This window comes from Plasmodium gallinaceum (assembly GCF_900005855.1).
Source record: "Plasmodium gallinaceum strain 8A genome assembly, contig: PGAL8A_v1_152, whole genome shotgun sequence".
NCBI classification, from domain to species: Eukaryota; Apicomplexa; class Aconoidasida; order Haemosporida; family Plasmodiidae; genus Plasmodium; species Plasmodium gallinaceum.
The window spans coordinates 367,529-388,561 of record NW_021628316.1 but is presented as its reverse complement, the minus strand read 5'-3'; the positions used below and the strand labels follow the sequence as shown (position 1 = coordinate 388,561).

The 21,033-nt window shown below is 16.9% G+C and overlaps 5 protein-coding genes across 5 annotated transcripts; 2 read left to right on the top strand and 3 right to left on the bottom strand.

Moving 5' to 3' along the window:
* Positions 1 to 8,465: 8,465 nt before the first annotated feature.
* Positions 8,466 to 9,989, top strand: PGAL8A_00507700 (26S protease regulatory subunit 7, putative; the record flags this gene model as incomplete). Its single annotated transcript, XM_028673898.1, has 2 exons — positions 8,466 to 8,534; positions 8,796 to 9,989. 2 exons carry the CDS (start codon positions 8,466 to 8,468, stop codon positions 9,987 to 9,989), a joined length of 1,263 nt encoding a protein of 420 aa, XP_028530305.1.
* Positions 9,990 to 11,508: 1,519 nt separating this feature from the next.
* On the bottom strand, positions 11,509 to 12,819 carry AP1M1 (AP-1 complex subunit mu-1, putative; the record flags this gene model as incomplete). The annotated part of the gene is made up of 1 exon (XM_028673897.1): positions 11,509 to 12,819. The coding sequence occupies one exon, from the start codon at positions 12,817 to 12,819 to the stop codon at positions 11,509 to 11,511; it is 1,311 nt and encodes a 436-aa protein (XP_028530304.1).
* A 1,846-nt stretch (positions 12,820 to 14,665) lies between these two features.
* PGAL8A_00507500 (ATP synthase subunit gamma, mitochondrial, putative) lies at positions 14,666 to 15,909 on the bottom strand (the record flags this gene model as incomplete). The annotated part of the gene is made up of 3 exons (XM_028673896.1): positions 14,666 to 14,719; positions 14,838 to 14,927; positions 15,112 to 15,909. The coding sequence occupies 3 exons, from the start codon at positions 15,907 to 15,909 to the stop codon at positions 14,666 to 14,668; spliced, it is 942 nt and encodes a 313-aa protein (XP_028530303.1).
* Positions 15,910 to 16,881: 972 nt separating this feature from the next.
* PGAL8A_00507400 (conserved Plasmodium protein, unknown function) lies at positions 16,882 to 18,444 on the top strand (the record flags this gene model as incomplete). Its single annotated transcript, XM_028673895.1, has 1 exon — positions 16,882 to 18,444. One exon carries the CDS (start codon positions 16,882 to 16,884, stop codon positions 18,442 to 18,444), a length of 1,563 nt encoding a protein of 520 aa, XP_028530302.1.
* Positions 18,445 to 19,259: 815 nt separating this feature from the next.
* On the bottom strand, positions 19,260 to 20,678 carry PGAL8A_00507300 (conserved Plasmodium protein, unknown function; the record flags this gene model as incomplete). Its single annotated transcript, XM_028673894.1, has 1 exon — positions 19,260 to 20,678. The coding sequence occupies one exon, from the start codon at positions 20,676 to 20,678 to the stop codon at positions 19,260 to 19,262; it is 1,419 nt and encodes a 472-aa protein (XP_028530301.1).
* Positions 20,679 to 21,033: the final 355 nt, after the last annotated feature.

Here is a 21,033-nt window from a genome sequence, read left to right as displayed (position 1 = left end):
AAAAAAATAAAAAAAAAAAAAAAAAAAAAAAAAAAAAAAAAAAAAAAAAAAAAAAAAAAAAAAAAAATTCACAAATAGTTATGTGTAAAATTAATTACATTTGCACAAAATTTCTTTTGAAATAATCGAAAATAAATTTATTCCTTTTTATATTTTATTACAAAATAATGAAATTTTACAAAAACATAGATTTAAAATTACATTAAGGGAAAATCTTAAACATTTAATCATTAATTTTATAATTTTTTTTTTTTTTTTTGCCTTCTAGCTATTTTATAGAATTTTTTTATTAGGGACTTTTTCTTTTATTTAAAAATACAAAAATAATATTTTTTAAATATGCATTTATATGATTCAATATATAAATATATTTATATTTTTCATTAGTTAAATAACACACTTTTTTTCAAGTAATTTCAAATTTATTTTTTCTTATGAAGCTTTATTTGAAGACTGAACCCAAATAGTGGTTTATCAATGTAATGAAAAAATAAATATATAAAATTAAATAGAGTATTAAAATTGTAAATATATAGAAACTTTAGATAAATTATAAATGCCTTTTACGTTGAATAGTTCCATTTAGTAATAAGATTAAAATTTTTAAGTCTCAATAATTTCAAAAAATATTATAAATAAATAATATATATACTACAAAAATAATAAAAATATTTAGTTTTGTTTTTTTTTTATCTTTTTTTATTTTTATGGAATCGTTATAAAAAGTATAATATATGAATAATATTTAAATTAGAGATGATATATTTTTAATAAGAAAAAGAGAAAAAAACAAAAATTTATATTTTTATCAAAATGTAAAATTATACATGTTTACGTGTAATATTTGTTCTCAATTAATTTTAATTCTTCAAAATATAAAGTGATACATTATATACAATCAATTATTCCAATTAGAAACCTAGTTTATACTAATTTTTATAAATACCACAAACGAATAAAAACTTTCAAATCCTTATATTTTTATCACATTGCTAACATAAAGTATCATCACTAATATATTTTAAATAAATCACATATTGTAATATTATTAAAAAAAATAATTCAAAATATATAAATTTAATATTATATATTTAGAGCGAATTTAAAATAAAGCATTAATTATATTTATTCTTTATTCTTACAGAAAATAATAGTTTGTATTATTTTTCATTATAAAATTGTGTATTCTTTTATTTTATATAATTTTTATTATAATAATTTTATTATCATATACATTTAGTTAAATATTTTTTTATATTCTATCAAGTGTATATTTTACAATGTTATAATGAATAATTATTTTTATAATAATACAACTTACTATTTATATTTATAATTAAGCTATTACTTTTTATTTTAATTTTATTTGTAATATTAAATATTTATCAACTTTTTCTCAATATTTTTTTTTTCCATTTATAACGATTATTGGTACTTATCTATTGTATAAATAAAATAAGAAACAAATTACATTATAATTTTTCTTATTCTTATGAAATAATTATTTTGTATATTTTATTTTTATTATACGTATTTTTTTTAATTCAATAAAATATGGATGAAATACGATAAGAGTTAATTAAAATATTTAAATTTTTTGAAAACTATTTTTAATTAAAATTGATCGTAAATTTTTTTTCTAATATAATTGTACTTTAAACTATTTTTCTAAATATTGTAAATTTTATAACATTAAGTTCATTAGAATATATATGAATAAAAGTGTTATCAAAGTAAAAATAACTACGAACGTACTAGAATATTCATATTACTGTTAACATTTCTTCTAAAGAATATTATCCATTATGAATAGAAATACGTTTTTCTAGAATTATAAGATATTAATAAATTTAAAATTTAAAAATAAATTATTTTCATAATAAATAAGCATTAAAAGCAGTGATATTATATATTTTTATTGTCTTTGAATATTTATGAATAATATTTTTGAATATTATTCCATCCTATTTAAATGTTGTATCTATTTTTTTATTTCTTAATAGAATATTAAATTATGTAAATAACATGTAGTTGTAATGTATTATTTATATTCATTATGTTACCTCATTCCTTATACAATATAAAAGAAATTAATTTTTAAAATATACAAAAATATAGTATGTGTTTTTTTTTTCCCCCCCCCATTTCTATTTCATTTATCTAAATAATAGATATACAATATATATAATTTTCAATTAAATGAATCAATTATAGAAAATTCATTTGTTCTTAATATGTCTTTTCAATGAATTTATTTTATCTCATTTTTTTTTTTTTTTAATTAGAATTATATGGATATAGAAATTTCTGTTTTTTATGCTCAAGTCGTAATATAACTAGTTTTTTTATTTTATTTCACTTGTTTTAATTTTTATTTTTCTAATTTTTCTTTTATTCTTAATTCATAAATATTGTACATAAAAATTTTTTTGGTAACAAATTATTTTATAGAAATTTAAAAATTAATCTTTTTATATTATATATTGGATAAAGTTAATGTATCAAATATTATTATCATCCATCTGAGAACTTAGAAAGGCATCTTAATTTTGAATTTTCTCTTTTTTAATATTTATGAATCATTTTTTTCATACATACTCTAAATTATTTACATATAAATTTTTATTAAAGATGTTCTTATTTTCATTTTTCTTGTATAATTACATTTAAATTTATTATTTTTTTCTATTTCATTATATTTTATTATTTCCCAAATTTCAAGTAAATTACTTTGTATATTTAAAGAGAGGCAATAATAATTTTTTACTCAATATTTTCTAATTTTGAAAATAGTGTCATTTGTATGACCACTCTTCTAATCGCTTGAATATTTTATTAGACCCTACAAATTCATACACATTTACATATTGTAATTGCGTCTATATTGAACCTTAAGAAAATATAATTTTAATTATTAAAATATTATAAAATTAATTCATGAAAATTGTTAATTTATTATTTAAAAAACATTTCTTGTTTATTATAAAAGAAAGCAAGATGACAACAATAATTTCCAAAAAGAATCTATATATATTATAAAAAATAAAAAAAAGATTGTATATTTTATTAAATCGCTTTCAATTATATAAATTATATAAATAAGAATAATCATTTAAATTTCTAAAATGAATATAATTATTTATTATATTAAAATTATTATAATTATTCAAATTATAATAAGAATATAATACATTCCTATTATTGCTAATTTTTTTTTACTTTATTTCATACTTCTATATCAACTTGTTTATTACTTTTATATATATATATATCCAATTATCAGATGAATACATTTATATTCACTTTTTTTTTATTTTCTCTAATTAGTAATATATTTGTTATAGTTATTAGGAGAGTTATTTATTTTTCTCTAAGTGATATTATCAGAAGAGTTGTGTAAATTATAATAAAAAAATAAATCGTTATCATTGTTATAAATGTATATATATATATATATATATACATTTATATTTTTTAGACCAGATAGTGTAATTGAATTTTAATTAAAATAATCATCATATTTTATTTAATAGAAATTCTCTTAAAATTTCATCAAGTAAATTATCTTACGAAGAGTTATGATAATTTTAACTTAAAAATTTTGATCATCAATTGTAAAATATATTTTATTGTTTATATTTATTTTTCGTATCAGCACTAAAATATTTTATAGTATTAATATGATTAATCTATTCTTTGTAAATTTTTTCTAAATTTTTACAAGAATTTGTAATGATGATACTACAATTCTCTTCCTTTAATTCTTTGAATATTTACATTTTAGATTTTTTAGCAAATATCATTTCCTGATTTCCGAAATGATTATAAAAAAATAATAAATCTTTAAATAGAATTATCAATTTTTTTTTTATTTATTATCATTACTAAAACTATTCTTTGTATATATTCACTTTAATCTTTATTTAATCTAATACTTTTGGTAACTTTTCCTATTGCTTATTTTCTTTTTTTATATTATACATGTATATATTTTTTCATTTTAGTATATCTAATAAGTTTTTTGCAATTTTCTTAACATACCCAAATATAGACTGAAAATTTCCAAATTTCTGAGAAAATTATTATTTGCTTTAGAGCTTAAAAATTTACTTATGTACATTTAATTTAAAGGTATTATATTAGATCCTATAATGTCTAAACTGAGAAATCTTACTTTATATATTTTTTAAAATAAAGAAAAAATTATAATATTTTGTAAATATTAAAGACAAATGTTATTTTTTTAAAAAATTTTCTTCATAATTATAAATAGAAACGTATGTCTGACTACTAATATTTTAAATTTTAATTTTTAAGTGCTAAATAATATAATTAAATTCTTTTTATAATAAATTTAACAAAAATATCTAAATGAGATAATAAATCATTTTATCTGAATCCTTATTTTTTCTACTTATTAAGTTATTTCTCCCTATATTTTTTATTATTTCTTCATTTTTTTTTATATTTTTGTTAACAAACATAATTTATTTACTAAAATAACACTTATCTATTAAATGAGTTATAACATTTATTTAATGTCCCATTTCATTTATCATTTGTTTCTTGATTTCCCTTTATATTTTGGGAATTTTTATAAGTATTATATTTTCTTAATTTCATTTAATATCTAAACCTTTTTATGTATTTTTTTTTTTTTTTTAAATATATTATTTTTATAATATTCATTTATATTTTTACAATTAAAATCCAAAAATTTTAAGTTCCTTTTTCTTATCCTTGTCACTATATTGGTATGAGAAATTGTAACCTCTAATTTATGATATATTTTTATATTTTTTTTTTATTTTTTTTTAGATAAATAATTTTCAATTTTAATGAAATTTATTTTAGTATATATTTAGTACGAAATAATGTATACAACTATTTAAGATTCAAACAAAATAAAATATTTGATTTAATTAATTTTTTCAGTAATTAATTCTATTAATTTACATATTTAAGTAATTTATAAGGAATTAAAAAACTCAAAAAAAAAATTTATATTATGAATATTATTATATATTTCATAAAAATTATCAGTATTATTAAAATAATATATAAAAATATGTTTAACAAATTAAACACTTTAATGTACACTTATATATACACATATTTATGATAATAAATATTTTTACAAAAATATATATTTATATTTTTCAATTCACAAAATAAATAGTTTTATGAAAAGATTGTGTTAAAAATTAATCAATACTTATTTTAAGTAAAAACAATGAAAAAATCTAAAAAATATTTTTTAGTTTTACACTATTTTAAAAGATACTACTTCTTAAAGAATATTACTTTAAATAACTTTAAAAGATAAAAAATATTTTTTATTAATTATTTCTTATTATTTTTTTTTTTATTTTTTGAGGATCATTATTTTTAATATAAATATTATAAATAACTTGCTAATATATATTTTAGATTAAAAAAAAAAATTTATCTATATATATATTACTAAAATAATTTTGTAAATATGGTAAGTTTTCACTTAAAAAAAAAAAAAAAAAGAAATTTAAATCTATAAACCATTTCGTCAATATTTTTTTTTATCTAACTTAAAATGTGTTTATATATGTAATTTTTTTTTTGATATATAATAAGGAATAATTATATAAACAACATTACAATTATAAAATCTATTAAGCAATTATATATACACCATAGACAATTATAGATAAATAATATATGAAATAAAATATATATTTTATAAGATTAATAAAAAAAAATAAAATTAAAATTATAATAAAAATAAATATGAAATAGATAGAATAAAAAAGAAAAAAAAGTATTTTTAGATATTAATTATGTAACTCATTTTTTTTTTTTTTTTTCAAATTTATAATGTATAATAAAAAAAAAAGGAAAAAAAAATTTTTTTATAAATTAAATAGAAAAATAAAATAATAAAAAAAAATGATAATGTAAATATAGAGCAATAAATAAGTTTCTCCTTTATTTTAGATATTTAGAAAAAAAGAATCAATTTATCCAATGATAATAATCCATTAAAGAGAATGAACAAATGAAGTATAAAATTAAAATATAATTAATAGAATATTTTTTTTTATGTAAATAAAAATTATAATTTTTACTATATTATAAAAAAAATATAAGTGTGTATATAATATTTTAAAAGTACATAAATATAAGTAACATTGTATATTTATTAAAAAATGTTTATATATATCAATTTATATATAAAGACAATTCTTTTTTTTTTTTTTTTTTTTTTATGGAAAAAAATAAATATAGAAGAAACTAAACAGAATAGATATTTGTGACTTTATTAAATGTAAATTATATATTTTATTTTTTTATTTTAATTCTTTTGTATATTACCTAATAATGTTTTCATTTAAAAAAATATAAAAAAAAAAAAAAAAGTCTAATTATACATTCATAAATGATAATTACATAATATTTAAATTAGTTTGTTTTAAATATTTCTGTTAAAATATACTTAACTGCTTAAAGTAGAATTCTATATAATTTATATAAAGATAAATATTAATATGTGAAATAAAAATATTAAATTAAGAACGAATTTTTATGAGATTTATATAGGATATATATTTTTCCTTCTATAACTTGTAAACTTCCTCACGTTTATTACTTATTATATTCATTAAATATATTTCTTACTGTTAAAAAAAATTTTATTATAAATTAAATTTGTTTGGTTTTTTTCATCAAAAATTATAATGCAATATAAAATATATTAAAATTTTTAATGAACATAATAATATCCTTTTTCTTATTATTTTATGCATTCTACAAAAACTACATATATAATTTAGTAAGACTAATATATTTTTCATATTGCCATTTGAATTACATTTAAGATTTTTTATTATCACAGTTTCAAAAATTTAGAAAATTATATTTTAAAAAATATGTCTTTTTAATGAAAATTTCAATATAATTTTTAATAGATTTTTCTTAAAACTTTTAGCTTTTATAACATATTTTTGTGTTTATGTATAATTTATTATTATATTTTTATAAGAATTAGCAATACAACTAATATTTAATACATCTTTATCTTAAATAAAAAAAAAATAAAAGAAAAAAGAATGTCTATAATGTAAAATTTTTATAATTTCAGTATTTTTAATAGTTATATAATTTTGAATTCTTCAAGTAAAATATTCGATGAAATACTATTATAAAAAAAATATGGGTTTTCACTAACACAATTTTTTTATATTAACATATATAATATATATACGTTTCTTTAATTGTATTTAATCTTTATAAAAACAAGATATTTATATTTATGAAAGAAAGAATAAATGGAGAGGATATTATATTATTTTTTTTTTTGTATTTTTCAAAGTTAATAAAACATAAAAAACAACATATGTTAGAGGTTTTTTAATGTCTTAATTCTAAATTAAAATTTCAATTTTCTGATTTTTTCTTTTATAACTATAAAGAAATAAAATTTGTTTTTTGAATACTTTTCTACGAAAACAGAACTATCTGATAGCACGAAGAAAAGTTCCACAAGAAATTATTTTTTTTTTTAATATGTATAAAATTAATAATTTACATTAATATGAATATAAAAATAATTGTACTGTGCTCTTTTTACACATATATTATTTTCATTTTCATAAAATATAATACTCATCTATAACAAAACACATTTATTTTAAAATTGTCATAAATAATTAATCATTTCTGTAATATAAATGATAAATAAATTTTCTTATTTTATAGTTATTATTATAAAAAAAAATGTAAAATTAAAATGGTAAATTAAATTGCAAATATTAAGGTTATTTATTTTTAATAATTATAAATTTTGTTTTTATTTTTTTTTAAATAATAATGTAATATATCTTAAATATTTCGTAAAGAGCATTTTTACTTATTTCAACAATAAAGGTAAAATAATAATGAAATATGTTTCTTCTTTTATTGCTATTTTTTTTTTTTTTTTTTTAATTATATGATTTTTACAGAATATCATAATAATAAATTTTTTTTTCTACTTTTAACTTTTAATTATTTAATCTATTTTTTTTAAAACAGAATAATTTATTACTTACACAATTTTCATAATAATTTTCTTTTAGAATTATTTCATCTTTTTTCATAATGTAATATTACGTATATATATATATATATATATAGGTATATAAATACTTTTTCAATAAAAATATTTTTTGAAAAATATATAATTTAAAAATTTTCACATTAAATATGCATATATATAACTAAAATTTTTTAAAAATAATTATTATTTTTTTATTTTTTTTTTTTTTACGTTTATATATGATTATATATGAAAAACTTTCAACTTTTCTTTCCTTTAATTTCAGAAGAAAAGATAAAATATTTTAAAATATATATAAAAATAAAATTTGCATAAAACAATTTTTCTTTTATATCTTTTTTTTTTTTTTTAATAAATAGTTTAGAAGAATTTATGTGTCCTTTTTAAAATAAATATGCAAGAGGAAACTGACACTCAATCAAAGCCATTGGATGATGAAGATATAAATATATTAAAATCATATGTAAAAAAAAAAAAAAATATATATATATATATATATAATTATATATATGTAAATAATATATATATTTTTTATAAAATAACAAAAGTGTTATTTAATTTGTGTTTAAGAAATAATAAAAAATCAAACTCATAAGTGTACATTTTACAATAAAAATAAATTAGAAAGAAGTATTTATCTTATTTTTATTAATATTGTATTAATTTAATAAGCTATATATGTATATATATATATATATATATATATATATATATTTTCATATAGGGTTCAGGACCATATTCAAAGAGTATAAAAAAAGTAGAAGGTGATATATCAGGATTACTAACAAATATAAATAAGTTATGTGGAGTAAGAGAAAGTGATACTGGATTATGTTTACCTAATCAATGGGATTTACAATTAGATAAGCAAATGTTAAATGAAGAACAGCCATTGCAAGTAGCTAGATGCACAAAAATTATAAATGCAGATACGGATCAAACAAAATATATAATTAATGTAAAACAAATAGCAAAATTTGTTGTAGGTTTAGGTGATAAAGTTGCTCCAACAGATATTGAGGAAGGTATGAGAGTTGGAGTAGATAGAACTAAATATAAAATACAAATTCTTTTACCACCTAAAATTGATCCTACAGTTACTATGATGACTGTAGAAGAAAAACCAGATATTACTTATAATGATATTGGTGGATGCAAAGAGCAATTAGAAAAGTTAAGAGAAGTAGTAGAAATGCCATTATTACAACCAGAAAGATTTGTAACTCTAGGAATTGATCCTCCTAAAGGGGTTTTATTATATGGACCTCCAGGGACAGGAAAAACTTTAACAGCTAGAGCTATTGCCAATAGAACAGATGCCTGTTTTATTTGTGTAATTGGTTCTGAACTTGTTCAGAAATATGTTGGAGAAGGTGCAAGGATGGTAAGAGAATTATTTCAAATGGCAAAATCAAAAAAAGCATGTATTTTATTTATTGATGAAGTAGATGCAATAGGAGGTTCAAGAGGAGATGAAAGCGCACACGGAGATCATGAAGTACAAAGAACTATGTTAGAAATTGTTAATCAATTAGATGGGTTTGACAATAGAGGAAATATAAAAGTTCTTATGGCTACAAATAGACCTGATACATTAGACAGTGCACTAGTAAGACCCGGAAGAATTGACAGAAAAATTGAATTTAGTTTACCAGATCTTGAAGGTAGAACACATATATTTAAAATTCATGCCAATACAATGAATATGAGTAGAGATGTTAGATTTGAACTATTAGCTAGATTGTGTCCTAATAGTACTGGATCTGATATTAGAAGTGTCTGTACTGAAGCTGGTATGTTCGCTATTAGAGCAAGAAGAAAAACAATCACAGAAAAGGATCTTTTATTAGCTATTAATAAAGTTATACACGGTTGCAAACAATTTTCTGCAACAGGGAAATATATGGTTTATAATTAATGTCATAAATAATTATACACATAAATAAATATTCTAGTAAATGTAAAATAAAAAAATAATATTCGTAAAAAGAAATAAATTTTATTATTTAATAATTCTTTTCACCGTAATAATTATAAAAATAATTTCATAAATTAGTATATATATGCATTATATGTTTCTTTTTTTTTTTTTTTTTTTTTTTTTTTTTTTTTTTTTGAAAAACTAAAAATATTTTAATTTTTTTTTTATTAAATAAAATTAGATTTTATGAAAATATTTGTGTTTTTAACCATATCCATATATTCTTTTTTTAACTGTACATTTAATGAAACACCAAAATTTAATAGTCTTAAATTTTTTATAGTATATAAAAATTTATTAATAGTATTAACCAGAAGTATAGATCCGTTTTTCTGAATCGTATAAATGGAGAAAAATTAATTATATATATATATAGAAAAACCTTTTTTATTATTTTATGTATTATATATAAAATACACAAGATTTAAGATATTTTTTCATAATTTTTTTATTAGCAAAATAATATTTTCTATACAGAAAATAGAATAACCGTAATTTATTAAAAAAAAAAATTTTTTTTTTTTTTGTTCTTAATAAAATATAACTATTAATTTCTATATTTTTTTATAAAAATATATAATACATAAAAAAAAAATATATATATATATACGTGTAACATTTTAAATGAATATATATTTTCTTATATTAACTTTAGGTAATCACATCTGGATTTAAAGTAATAAATTGAAAAAGAAAATATACATTCATATTTCTAAATAGAAAATTAAAATAAACATTGTAAATTAATGACGTAACAATATATATGAAAGAAAATAAAAATTTTATCATAAAAATTTGTTATTTTATTTTAAAGTAATAAAGAACATATATTTATTAAAAAATAAAAAAAAAAAAAAAAAAAATGACAATAAATAACCATATGTCATAATACAACTAATTTAATAGAAAAAAAAATTCATTAATATAGTAATAATAATATAATTTTATCATACTTATCATTATGATCATTAAAATTTTGACACATTTCTTCTTCTTAAAAATTAAATTTTATAAGAAATATATATATATATATGTACTTATGTTTAATCTATTATATTATTTTTCCAATATATATAATTTTTTAATTTAATAAAACCTAAAATAAAAAAGCAATAATATTTTAAAATATAGCATCTATATTTTTGTTGGAGAATAAAAAATTCTATAACAAATTTATATTCATTGTAATTCATTAAAAATTCTGTCTGTATATTATGGTGTTTTATATATAATTATTGTAATTTAGTATTTGATTTTAAAATTTTTATTCATCAAGAGAAATATGTATATTTTTTCTTTCTTTTTCTTTTTCTTTTTCTCATTTTTATTTATTCTATTTTTTTTTTTTTTTTTTTTTGCTGAGCGGAAGGGAATTTTATTTAAAAATATATGCTCATATTATTGATGAATTTATTTTCTTTAATGATTTAAGTTATTTTTATATTCATGTGATCTTTTATGACATTCTTAATTGATAATCTCCATTTTGAGTTATATATCTAACCCATGGTAAAGCTTGATAACCACTTTTTTCAATAATTTTTAAATATCTGACAGTAATACCAGACACAGTAAAATAAGGTATTTCAAATTTTACATTTACTGGTCTTTTATAATATAAGTCTTTATTTTCATTAGATACAATTGATGGTAATCCAAATTGAGCATTCATAATATATTCTTTTTGACCTTGAAATTGCTTAATTTTCCATATTAAAATATCTTTATCTGGATAATATTTTACATTTCCTATATATGTTTGAAAATGTGGTGAATCCACATCTGCAGGGACAGGAAAATGAAATTCTACATTATTTGCAATACTTTTGTTTTTAAATTGTGATTTTGCTTTAACAATGTATTCAATTTTTGTTAAAGATTTTTTAGAAATATTAATATCTAACCAAAATAATGGTTTTACGTGAGTACTTAAACGATAGGTCATTAAATTAAATATCCCATCTGGAGGTATAAAAGATATAGTTCTATCATTTTCAAATTTTGATAATCGTACACACTGATGAAATTTTATATCTTCTAGTTCTACTAATTTTGCTTTACTATTTATATTATTTGATGAATTCGGATAATTATTTAAGTTTTTATTAAATAATAGTTTATCATTTAAACCCAGTTTTAATTCAGGCATACCAGATAAATAAGATTTCATTTTTAAACAACCTAAAATCTCACTTCTTAAAACTGTTCCATTAGATGATATTATAATATTTAAACTTTCAATTACATCTAAAAATATCTCATTTTTTTTATATTTTATTCCTTCATTTCTCCATGAGACAGAATTAGTTATAGCTGATGGTATTTTAATATTATTAACTGTTAATTGGTGTGCTTTATTTTTTATGTACTCTCTTAATATTTTTACTTCACTTAATTGCGGGAATCCATTATCAATCATTTCATCTAGTAATTCATAAGTAATAACAAAATTGTCCTTTATGCTTTCTTCTTCTAAAACTTTAAAATAATCTTTTAGAACTTGTATTAATTTATATAAAAATGTTATAATTAAAGTTGCATTGCTATTTTTTCTAGTTACAGCTAATATATAAATATTATTATGAGCAACCCAGCAATATGTTAATCCATTTACATGAAAGATAGGTTTTATTAAATTGTCTTCTTGGTCAATAACGCAATTATAAAATACTTCTGTTAAATTTACATTCACTTCTCCTCTATAATTTCTATTTATTATTACTTTTCCTTTTAAATCTATTATGAATATAGCACTTATGCACGCCATTTTTACTTTTTTTTTTTTCTTTTATATAAAAACATATATATTCCTATATTAATTTATATGAGTTTCTACAAAGAAATATTTTATTTTTTTATTTTTCTTAACGTTATATAAATAAAATTCAAAAGAACTTTTGTTTATATATAGCATAACATTTTTAAATATTTCAATTTTTAAAAAAGAATGTAAGGATTTCAAATATTACATATGGAAAAAACATATAAACATAAAATAAAAACAAAAAAAAAAAACTAAAGGATATGTAATAGTAACGCAAATTTTATAGTTACAGCAATTATGTAATTTAAAATAATTCTTATATTATTTTATCATATCTATGATATTACAAAAAAAAAAAAAAAAAAAAAAAAAAAAAAAGAAAAAAAGAAGAAAAAGAAGAAAAAAAATATGTAATTTTTAAAAAGACTTTTAGTTCTATGCATATTAATATAATTTATTTATATTTATCTATAATTATATAAAAAAAAAAAAAATATATTTGTAAAATAATAGTACATAAGTTTACGAATGCAAATTACTTTTTATTTCAAATAAAGAAAAATATATTTTGAGCATATTTTATAATACTTTTTTTTTTCTACCTAATATTACAAAATATATTTTTGTATTTTATAAAAATTTCATATTATATTTAAATTTTATCTTAATTTTTTATGAGTTCATTTTTTTTTTTTTTTTTTATTATAATTAATACATCTTGTGTAGCACTTGTGTATACATAAAAAAGGTTGTGTATGCTTTAAAATATATGCATAATTTAAAAAAAAAAATTTCGAAGCTTAAGAATAGAATAATTAAAAACACTTTTAACAAAATAAAAAAATTATATTAACTTAAAAATTAAGATTAAAATATATTAGAATATTTAATTTTCTTTTTATTTTATTATTTATTATCATATATACAATTTAAAACATTTAACTAATTTTTTATCATAAGAAAATACGTACTAACTTTTGCTTATATATTTTATATACATACATATTAATGTTTATTTTTCCTTTTATATTATTTTTTTTTAATATAGATAAATTCTTTATAGATATCTTTAAGGTATATATTTAATAATAATTTAACCTTTAAGTTATTTAAAAGAAAAAATTCATATTATAGGAATTTACTTTTTTTTATGCCTATTATTAATAATGTTCTATTTGTATAAATGAAATTTTTAGTAGAATTTTTATATTTAATTTTATTAAACTTTAAGAATTTTTATATTAAGTAAAGTTTTTTATTTTTTTAAAAAACAAAATTCTGTAATATTTGAAAGGCATTACCCTTTTCTTTAAAATCATTCTTATATATATACACATTTATATATACATTTTAATTTTTTCCACATATGAATTAAAAATAATAAATATTATTATTATTAAGAATTATAAGAAAACTCTTCCTTTTATTATTAAACATTTAAAGATTAAATATTTTATTTTCAACTTTTTTTCTTAAATTTTATTTAAAAAAAGTTATTTGTTATAGAAAAGAATAAAAAGGTTTATTTAAATAAATATAACTGAGCACAATTAAAAATTGTAGATATTAAAAAAAAAAAAAAAAATGAAATACCGATTAAAAAAAAAATAAAAACAAAAGGAGAAAGTTTTATTAGTTTTATTTATATATTTATATTTAATATGAATTTTCAAAAATGAAAAAATGTATATAATAAATTTAATATATGTAAATTAAAAAAAAAAAGGAATCACATAATAGTTTTTATAAATAAATAAAAAAATTATATTGTTTTTATATTCTTTCTGTATCAAAGTATTATTTTAATAAAAAATTTTTATAATAATTTGTTATTTACTTATTCATTCTTTTATAAGGCATTAGCACCAGATATAATTTCAATAAGTTCTAAAGTGATTTTTGACTATATAAAAAAAAAAAAATGAAAAATAAATGAAATAAATAAAGTAAAAAATAAGTACTCTAATGTATTATCGATAATAAAATAAATAAAAAATTATTTATTTTTTTTTTTTAATTACTTGTCTAGCTCTATTATATTTTAAAGATAATGAATTTAGCATTTCCGTAGCATTTGAAGAAGCATTATCCATTGCTGTCATTCTTGCAGACTTCAAAAAAAAAATATAAATATATATATATAAAATAAATAAAAAATACCATATAAATATATATATATATATATAAATATATATGGGAATATACACACATTATACGAAAAAATAATTAGAAGAATAGTCATATTATTAAAATAATTATTTTTTATAATTATATATTATATTTTTTTTAAATTACTTGTTCAGCTGCTAAGTTTTGAATTATACAATTATACAACAAAGAAGTAAAGTAAAATTCATATATATCTTTAAAAATATAATCTAATTCTGGTTCAAACTCAAAAGTAGCTAGTTCTCTTTTATTCATCTTGTTTAATTGTTTTTGAGAAAAAATACTTAAGATTTTAGTATCAAATGATATAGCTGATTTAAAGTTATTATAAATAATTAATAAATTACTGTGATTTTTATTCATTATTCGTTCAGCTATATATGAACAAGTAACAAAATTTATGGGAATTTTATTATATTCATTATAAATAGCTTCAAACTTATCTTTATGTAGTCTACTTAAGGCTGATCTTATTTTTTCTCCTATTCCATATATGTATATTTTATTTGGTGTAATATTATTTACAGTTTCATTATCTATATTTTCTCTTTCTAAAAGTTTTTTACATATTCTTGAAACTGATGAATTTACACTTCCACATAATCCTTTATCCGATGAAATAGCTATTATAGCTAAATCTTCATTTTTTTTATGAATTTCTAGCTGATTCAATCTATTAAATAAGTCGGTTAAGGGTGTAGAGAAATGTGAACAATTTTCTAACCTCTTTTGATCACCTTTAAACTTAGATGCAGCAACCATCTTCATAGCTTTAGTAATTTTTTGAATAGATTTAATTGATTTCATGCGAAGTGATAATGACCTTAAATTATCACTGGCAAAATTTTTTTTCAAAATTAAATTAAAATTGCTCAAAGTATATTTTTTGATGCAATTCATATTTACTAGTTTGTTTTCTAACATTCTATTATACAAAAAGAAAAAAATAAATATAAAAAAAAAAAAAAAAAAAACCTATGTAATAATATATAAAATTATATTACTAAAAAAATTAAAAAAACATTATTATTTTTATTAAAGATTTGGTTAATTTTTTCTTTCTACTTTTTTCAAATATAAAATTGCGTGTTTAAAAATGTAACTTTTATTTTTTCTTTTCTTTTATTAATATTAAATGAATTATAAAATTAAAGTTTAATAAATAAATTCAACAAAAAAAATTATATAAAAGTACAGATATGTTATAAACATAATATATATTTATATATTTTTGAATATTTTTCTATGTCAACAAAAATATGGAAAACAAAGAAATAAATATTAAATTTAATTTATTTTTCATAAATTATTTTAAAATATTTGTTTGAAATAAATAAAATACATTATTTTAATATAACATAATAAGAAATACAATCCTAAAAATTTTTAATTAAAATAAAAAAAAAAAAAAAAAAACAGTATATAATTAATTTTTCTTACATTTATATATGTAAATTGACTTAATTTTTGAAACGAAATAAAAAATACTTAAAAAATGTTCATATAATATTAATATAATTATATAAATAATAATTTTAAAAATTATATCTCAAATCAAAAAAAAAAAAAACAAAGAAAAATAAGGATTAAAGTTAATGATAAAATGTTACTTAAAAAAATAGAATAAAAATAAAATAAATAATAATTTTTATGATTAGATGATAAATTATTAAAATTTAAAAATTTGGTATTATTATTTTATGATACATTGAATAATAAATTAAACTATTACAAATTTAAAAAAAAAAAAAAAAAAAAATGTATAATTTTTTATTTTATTTTAATTAAAAGATATTAATGAAGATTAACTTTTAAATAACATCTCATGTAAAAAACTTATATTTTTTATTAAATATATACATATATGCATATTACGCTTCTTTATTTTCTTTTAAAATGTCCGACTGTTTAGAAGTATCAGCCACTGACGTTATAAGGCTAATATTACAATATTTAAAAGAAAATAATTTATTAAGAACTTTTTATGTATTGCAAGAAGAAAGTAATATAAAATTAAATGCAATAAGCAATGTAGACGTTTTAATTAGTGATATAAATAAAGGAGATTGGAAAAACGTCTTATTTAATATAACAACTATTGATTTATCAGATGATACGTTAATGAATTTATATGAACAGTTAATATGTGAACTTATAGAATACAAGGAAAAAGAGCTAGCTGAAAAAATTATGAATGAATGCATAGTATTTAAAAGGATGGAAAAAAAGTATACAGATAAATATAAAAAATTAATGGATCTTTTAAATAGTAATAATATAAATAAAAGTATTTTATATGATGGATTAACAAAAGAGGAAAAAAGAAATAATTTGTGCATAATGATTAACAATGAAATAACGTCTTGTGCACCTTCCAGGTTATTAGCTTTAATAGGTATGGCATTAAAATGGCAAAATTATCACAATATAATTAAGAACAAAAATGGGAAGTTTGATATTTTTAGGAATGTTGAAAAAGATGAAATAACTACCATTGATGTATATCCAGATAAAATATTAAAGAGTATTAAATTTGGCAACGATTCAAATGTTGAATGCTGTATTTCTTCTTATAATAATGATTTTTTAATTACAGGATCATCAGATGGTTTTATTGAGATATGGAATTGGCTAACTGGACAATTAAATACTGAATTAACTTATCAAAAAGAAAATAATTTAATGATGCATGATAATCCAATTGTTAGCTTATGTATAAGTAAAGACGATGAAATTTTATTAAGTGGAGATTCAAAAGGTCTAATTAAAATATGGAGAATAAAGAATGGAGTATGTTTGAAAACAATAAGTGCACATGTACATCCAATTACATCCATTAATTTTAATAAAGATCAAACACAAATATTAACGTCTTCATATGATAATACTGTTAAAATTTTTGGATTAAAATCACTAAAATGCTTAAAAGAATTTAGAAAACATTCATCTGCTGTTCATTCTTCTATATATACTTTAGATAATTCTAAAGTTATATGCGGTACAGATGAAGGAAAAATATATGTATATAATCAGAAAAGTTGTGAATGTATATCTTCTTTTTATGTTTATTATAATATTAAAGATAACTTAATATACCCACCTGTTAACAATATTATATTAATTAGTAAAACTTTAGATGAACTAATTTTAGTTTGCACTAAATCACCATATTGTTATATTATGAATACTAAAGGAAAAATTATTAAAACGTATACGAATGTAATAGATAAAGAAACGGATAATTCTATTAATTTTGTTTATGCTTGTATATCTCCTAATTATAAATACGTATATTGTTTAGGAGATAACCAGAACTTATATTGTTTTAATTATAATACAAGCAAATTAGAAACACAAATAAAAATTCATGAAAAAGATTCATTAGGTATACTACATCATCAAAGTCAAAATTTGATGGCTTCTTGGGCACTTGATGGTACTTTAAATATAATACAATGAAAAAACAAAAATACATATATAAATGAAATATATTAAGGATAAATATAAATACAAAATTTAAAAACTATAAAATAATTAGTAAATGCATTTACATCTATAAAAAAGTATATATATATACTTGCATAAATACACATTTATATCAAATAATTTATAAGATACATAAGATAATTTATCTAAATATTTTTAAATATTATTAAATAAAGTTTTCTATGTTTAAAAAGTAACAATAAAAGGGTATTTATAATACCCCTAAGATTAAAAAGATAAAATTATATTTGATTAACATTTTATTTTTATTTTTACTAATTTGTCTTTTCGCAATAAAAATTTATTTTTTTTTTAATATTATAATCATGATTTATTTTTTTTTTTTTTTTTCTTTTTTCTTGTTTATATATTTCTTGAAAAAAAAAAAAAAAATATTTTTTTTTCACATTTTTCAATTATAAAAAGATACCATATATATGTATATATATGTGTTTTGTAGTAATTAAATTACAAAAATAAGGTAAAAAAATGTACGCATTTTAATTGAATTATATTCTACACTTTATCCATAAAAAATAATTATAAAAATAAAAAAAAATTTTAATAAATATGTAATTTTATATTCGATTTTTTTTTATTTATTTTATAAAATTTTTTTTTATCAAATACTATTTATGTTTACTTTTTATATGTTTAAAAATTTTTTATAATAAAAATATACAATCACTATTATTTTTTCAGTAAATTATAATTCTTTTTAAGTTTTTAATAGTTTAAGAATTTTTTAAAAAACATAACTTTTTAATTTCCTTTTAACTTGTTTTATACTATGTAATAATATTTTTTTTTTTTAGTTTCTCATATATATCTTCAGGTAATTTTTCTAGTATGTCATTTTTATATTTATCTATAAGTTTCATTTTTTCTTGATTTATTAATTCTTCATATTTTTTTTGTTCTTCTAAAAGTTTATTTTTCTCTATTTCTTCTTGTAATCTTTCGTTTTTTACTGCATTTTTTTTTTCTTGGAATGATTCGTATATTTCTTTTTTATATTGTTGTAATTTTTCTTTTTTTTTTTTATCCGTATATTGATCAAGCTTGTCTAATTTTTTCTTTTCTTCTAGTAATTCTATTTTCCTTTTTTCATCTTCTTCCTTTTCCTTTCTTCTTCTTTCTTCTTTTAAACTTATATCTTTTTCAAGTTGTTTAAGCATTTCATTTTTAAGTTGTAATTTCTTTTCGTTTTCTTTAATATCTTTCTGTTTTTCTTTGAAATCATGCTCTTCTATATATAATTTATTAAGTAATTCATCTAGTGCTTCTTTATCTTTATTTACAAGATATTCTTTATATGCTAGTTCATTAACTACTTTTTGTTTTTCTAAATTTTTTACTACTTTTTTTTTTAAAAAATCTTTAATTTTTTCCTCTTTTTCTTTTATGTATTCTTGATTTTTGATTTCTTCTTCTAATTCTTTCTTTTTATCTAATTCTCTTCTTTGATTCTTTAATTCTATTTGTTCTTGAAATTCTTTTAATAATTTTTTTTGTTTTTGTATTCCTTCTTCTTTTTTTTTTTTTTCTTCTTCCCTATAATTTTGCATTATGTTTTCCATTTTACTTCTTTCTTCTAAATTATTGGCATATTTCTCTTTTTTTTTTTTCAAATTTTCTTTAATTTGTTCTTGCAATTCTTTTTTAGTTTCCATAATCTTCTCATAATTTAATTTTTTTTTTTTTTCTTCCTCTTTCCCTTCTTTTATTAAAATGTTTTCCATTTGTTTTTCAATTTTTTCTTCTTCTTCTTGTTCCATTTTTGTTTTTAATAATTTTGCTTCCTTAATTTGATTTTCTCTTTCTTTTAATGTTGCTATTTCTTCTAATTTTTCTTTTAATTTTTTATAACCTTCATCGTTTTGCATTGTATGTTGCAAAGCTTTTTCTCTAAGTTTTTCATCAGCAATTTCTTTTTCTTCTTTTTGTTTTTCACTTAATAATTGACATTGTCTAATCTTTTCTTCTTTTATTTTTGTAATATCAAATTCATCTATTACTTCACATTCTCTTTTAACTGAATCTTCTATATTTTTTTTTTTAGCTGCTTCTGCCTTATCAATAGATATACCTTGTAATTTACTATAATTATCTAGCTTTAATTCATTTTTTATTCTTTCACGAGCATATTCATTTTTTTGCTCTCTTTGGATTTTTTCAGTAATTGATTTTTCATTGTATCGTTTCATTTAAATAAAATAATAGAAAAAAAAATAGAAATAAATAAAAGTTTTTTTTATTTTGATGAATATGAACTATACTAAAATTATAACTATTATCAAAAAAAAGAAAATATAGTAATTTTTATTATCATAGAAAAAATTATCTTTTTATTCTTTGAAATATAAAAAGAAAGAAACTCATAGAAAAAAACCTATAATTCCTAAAATTTTAGTAACTTAGATATAAGATAAAATAGAAGACTATTCAAAAAAAGAAAAAATTTTAAGAATTTCTAAAATAATAGAAGTAACTATATCAAATTCTAAGTGAATTAATTATGTGCCAAAACAAAAAAAAAAAAAAAAAAAAAAAAAAAATTAT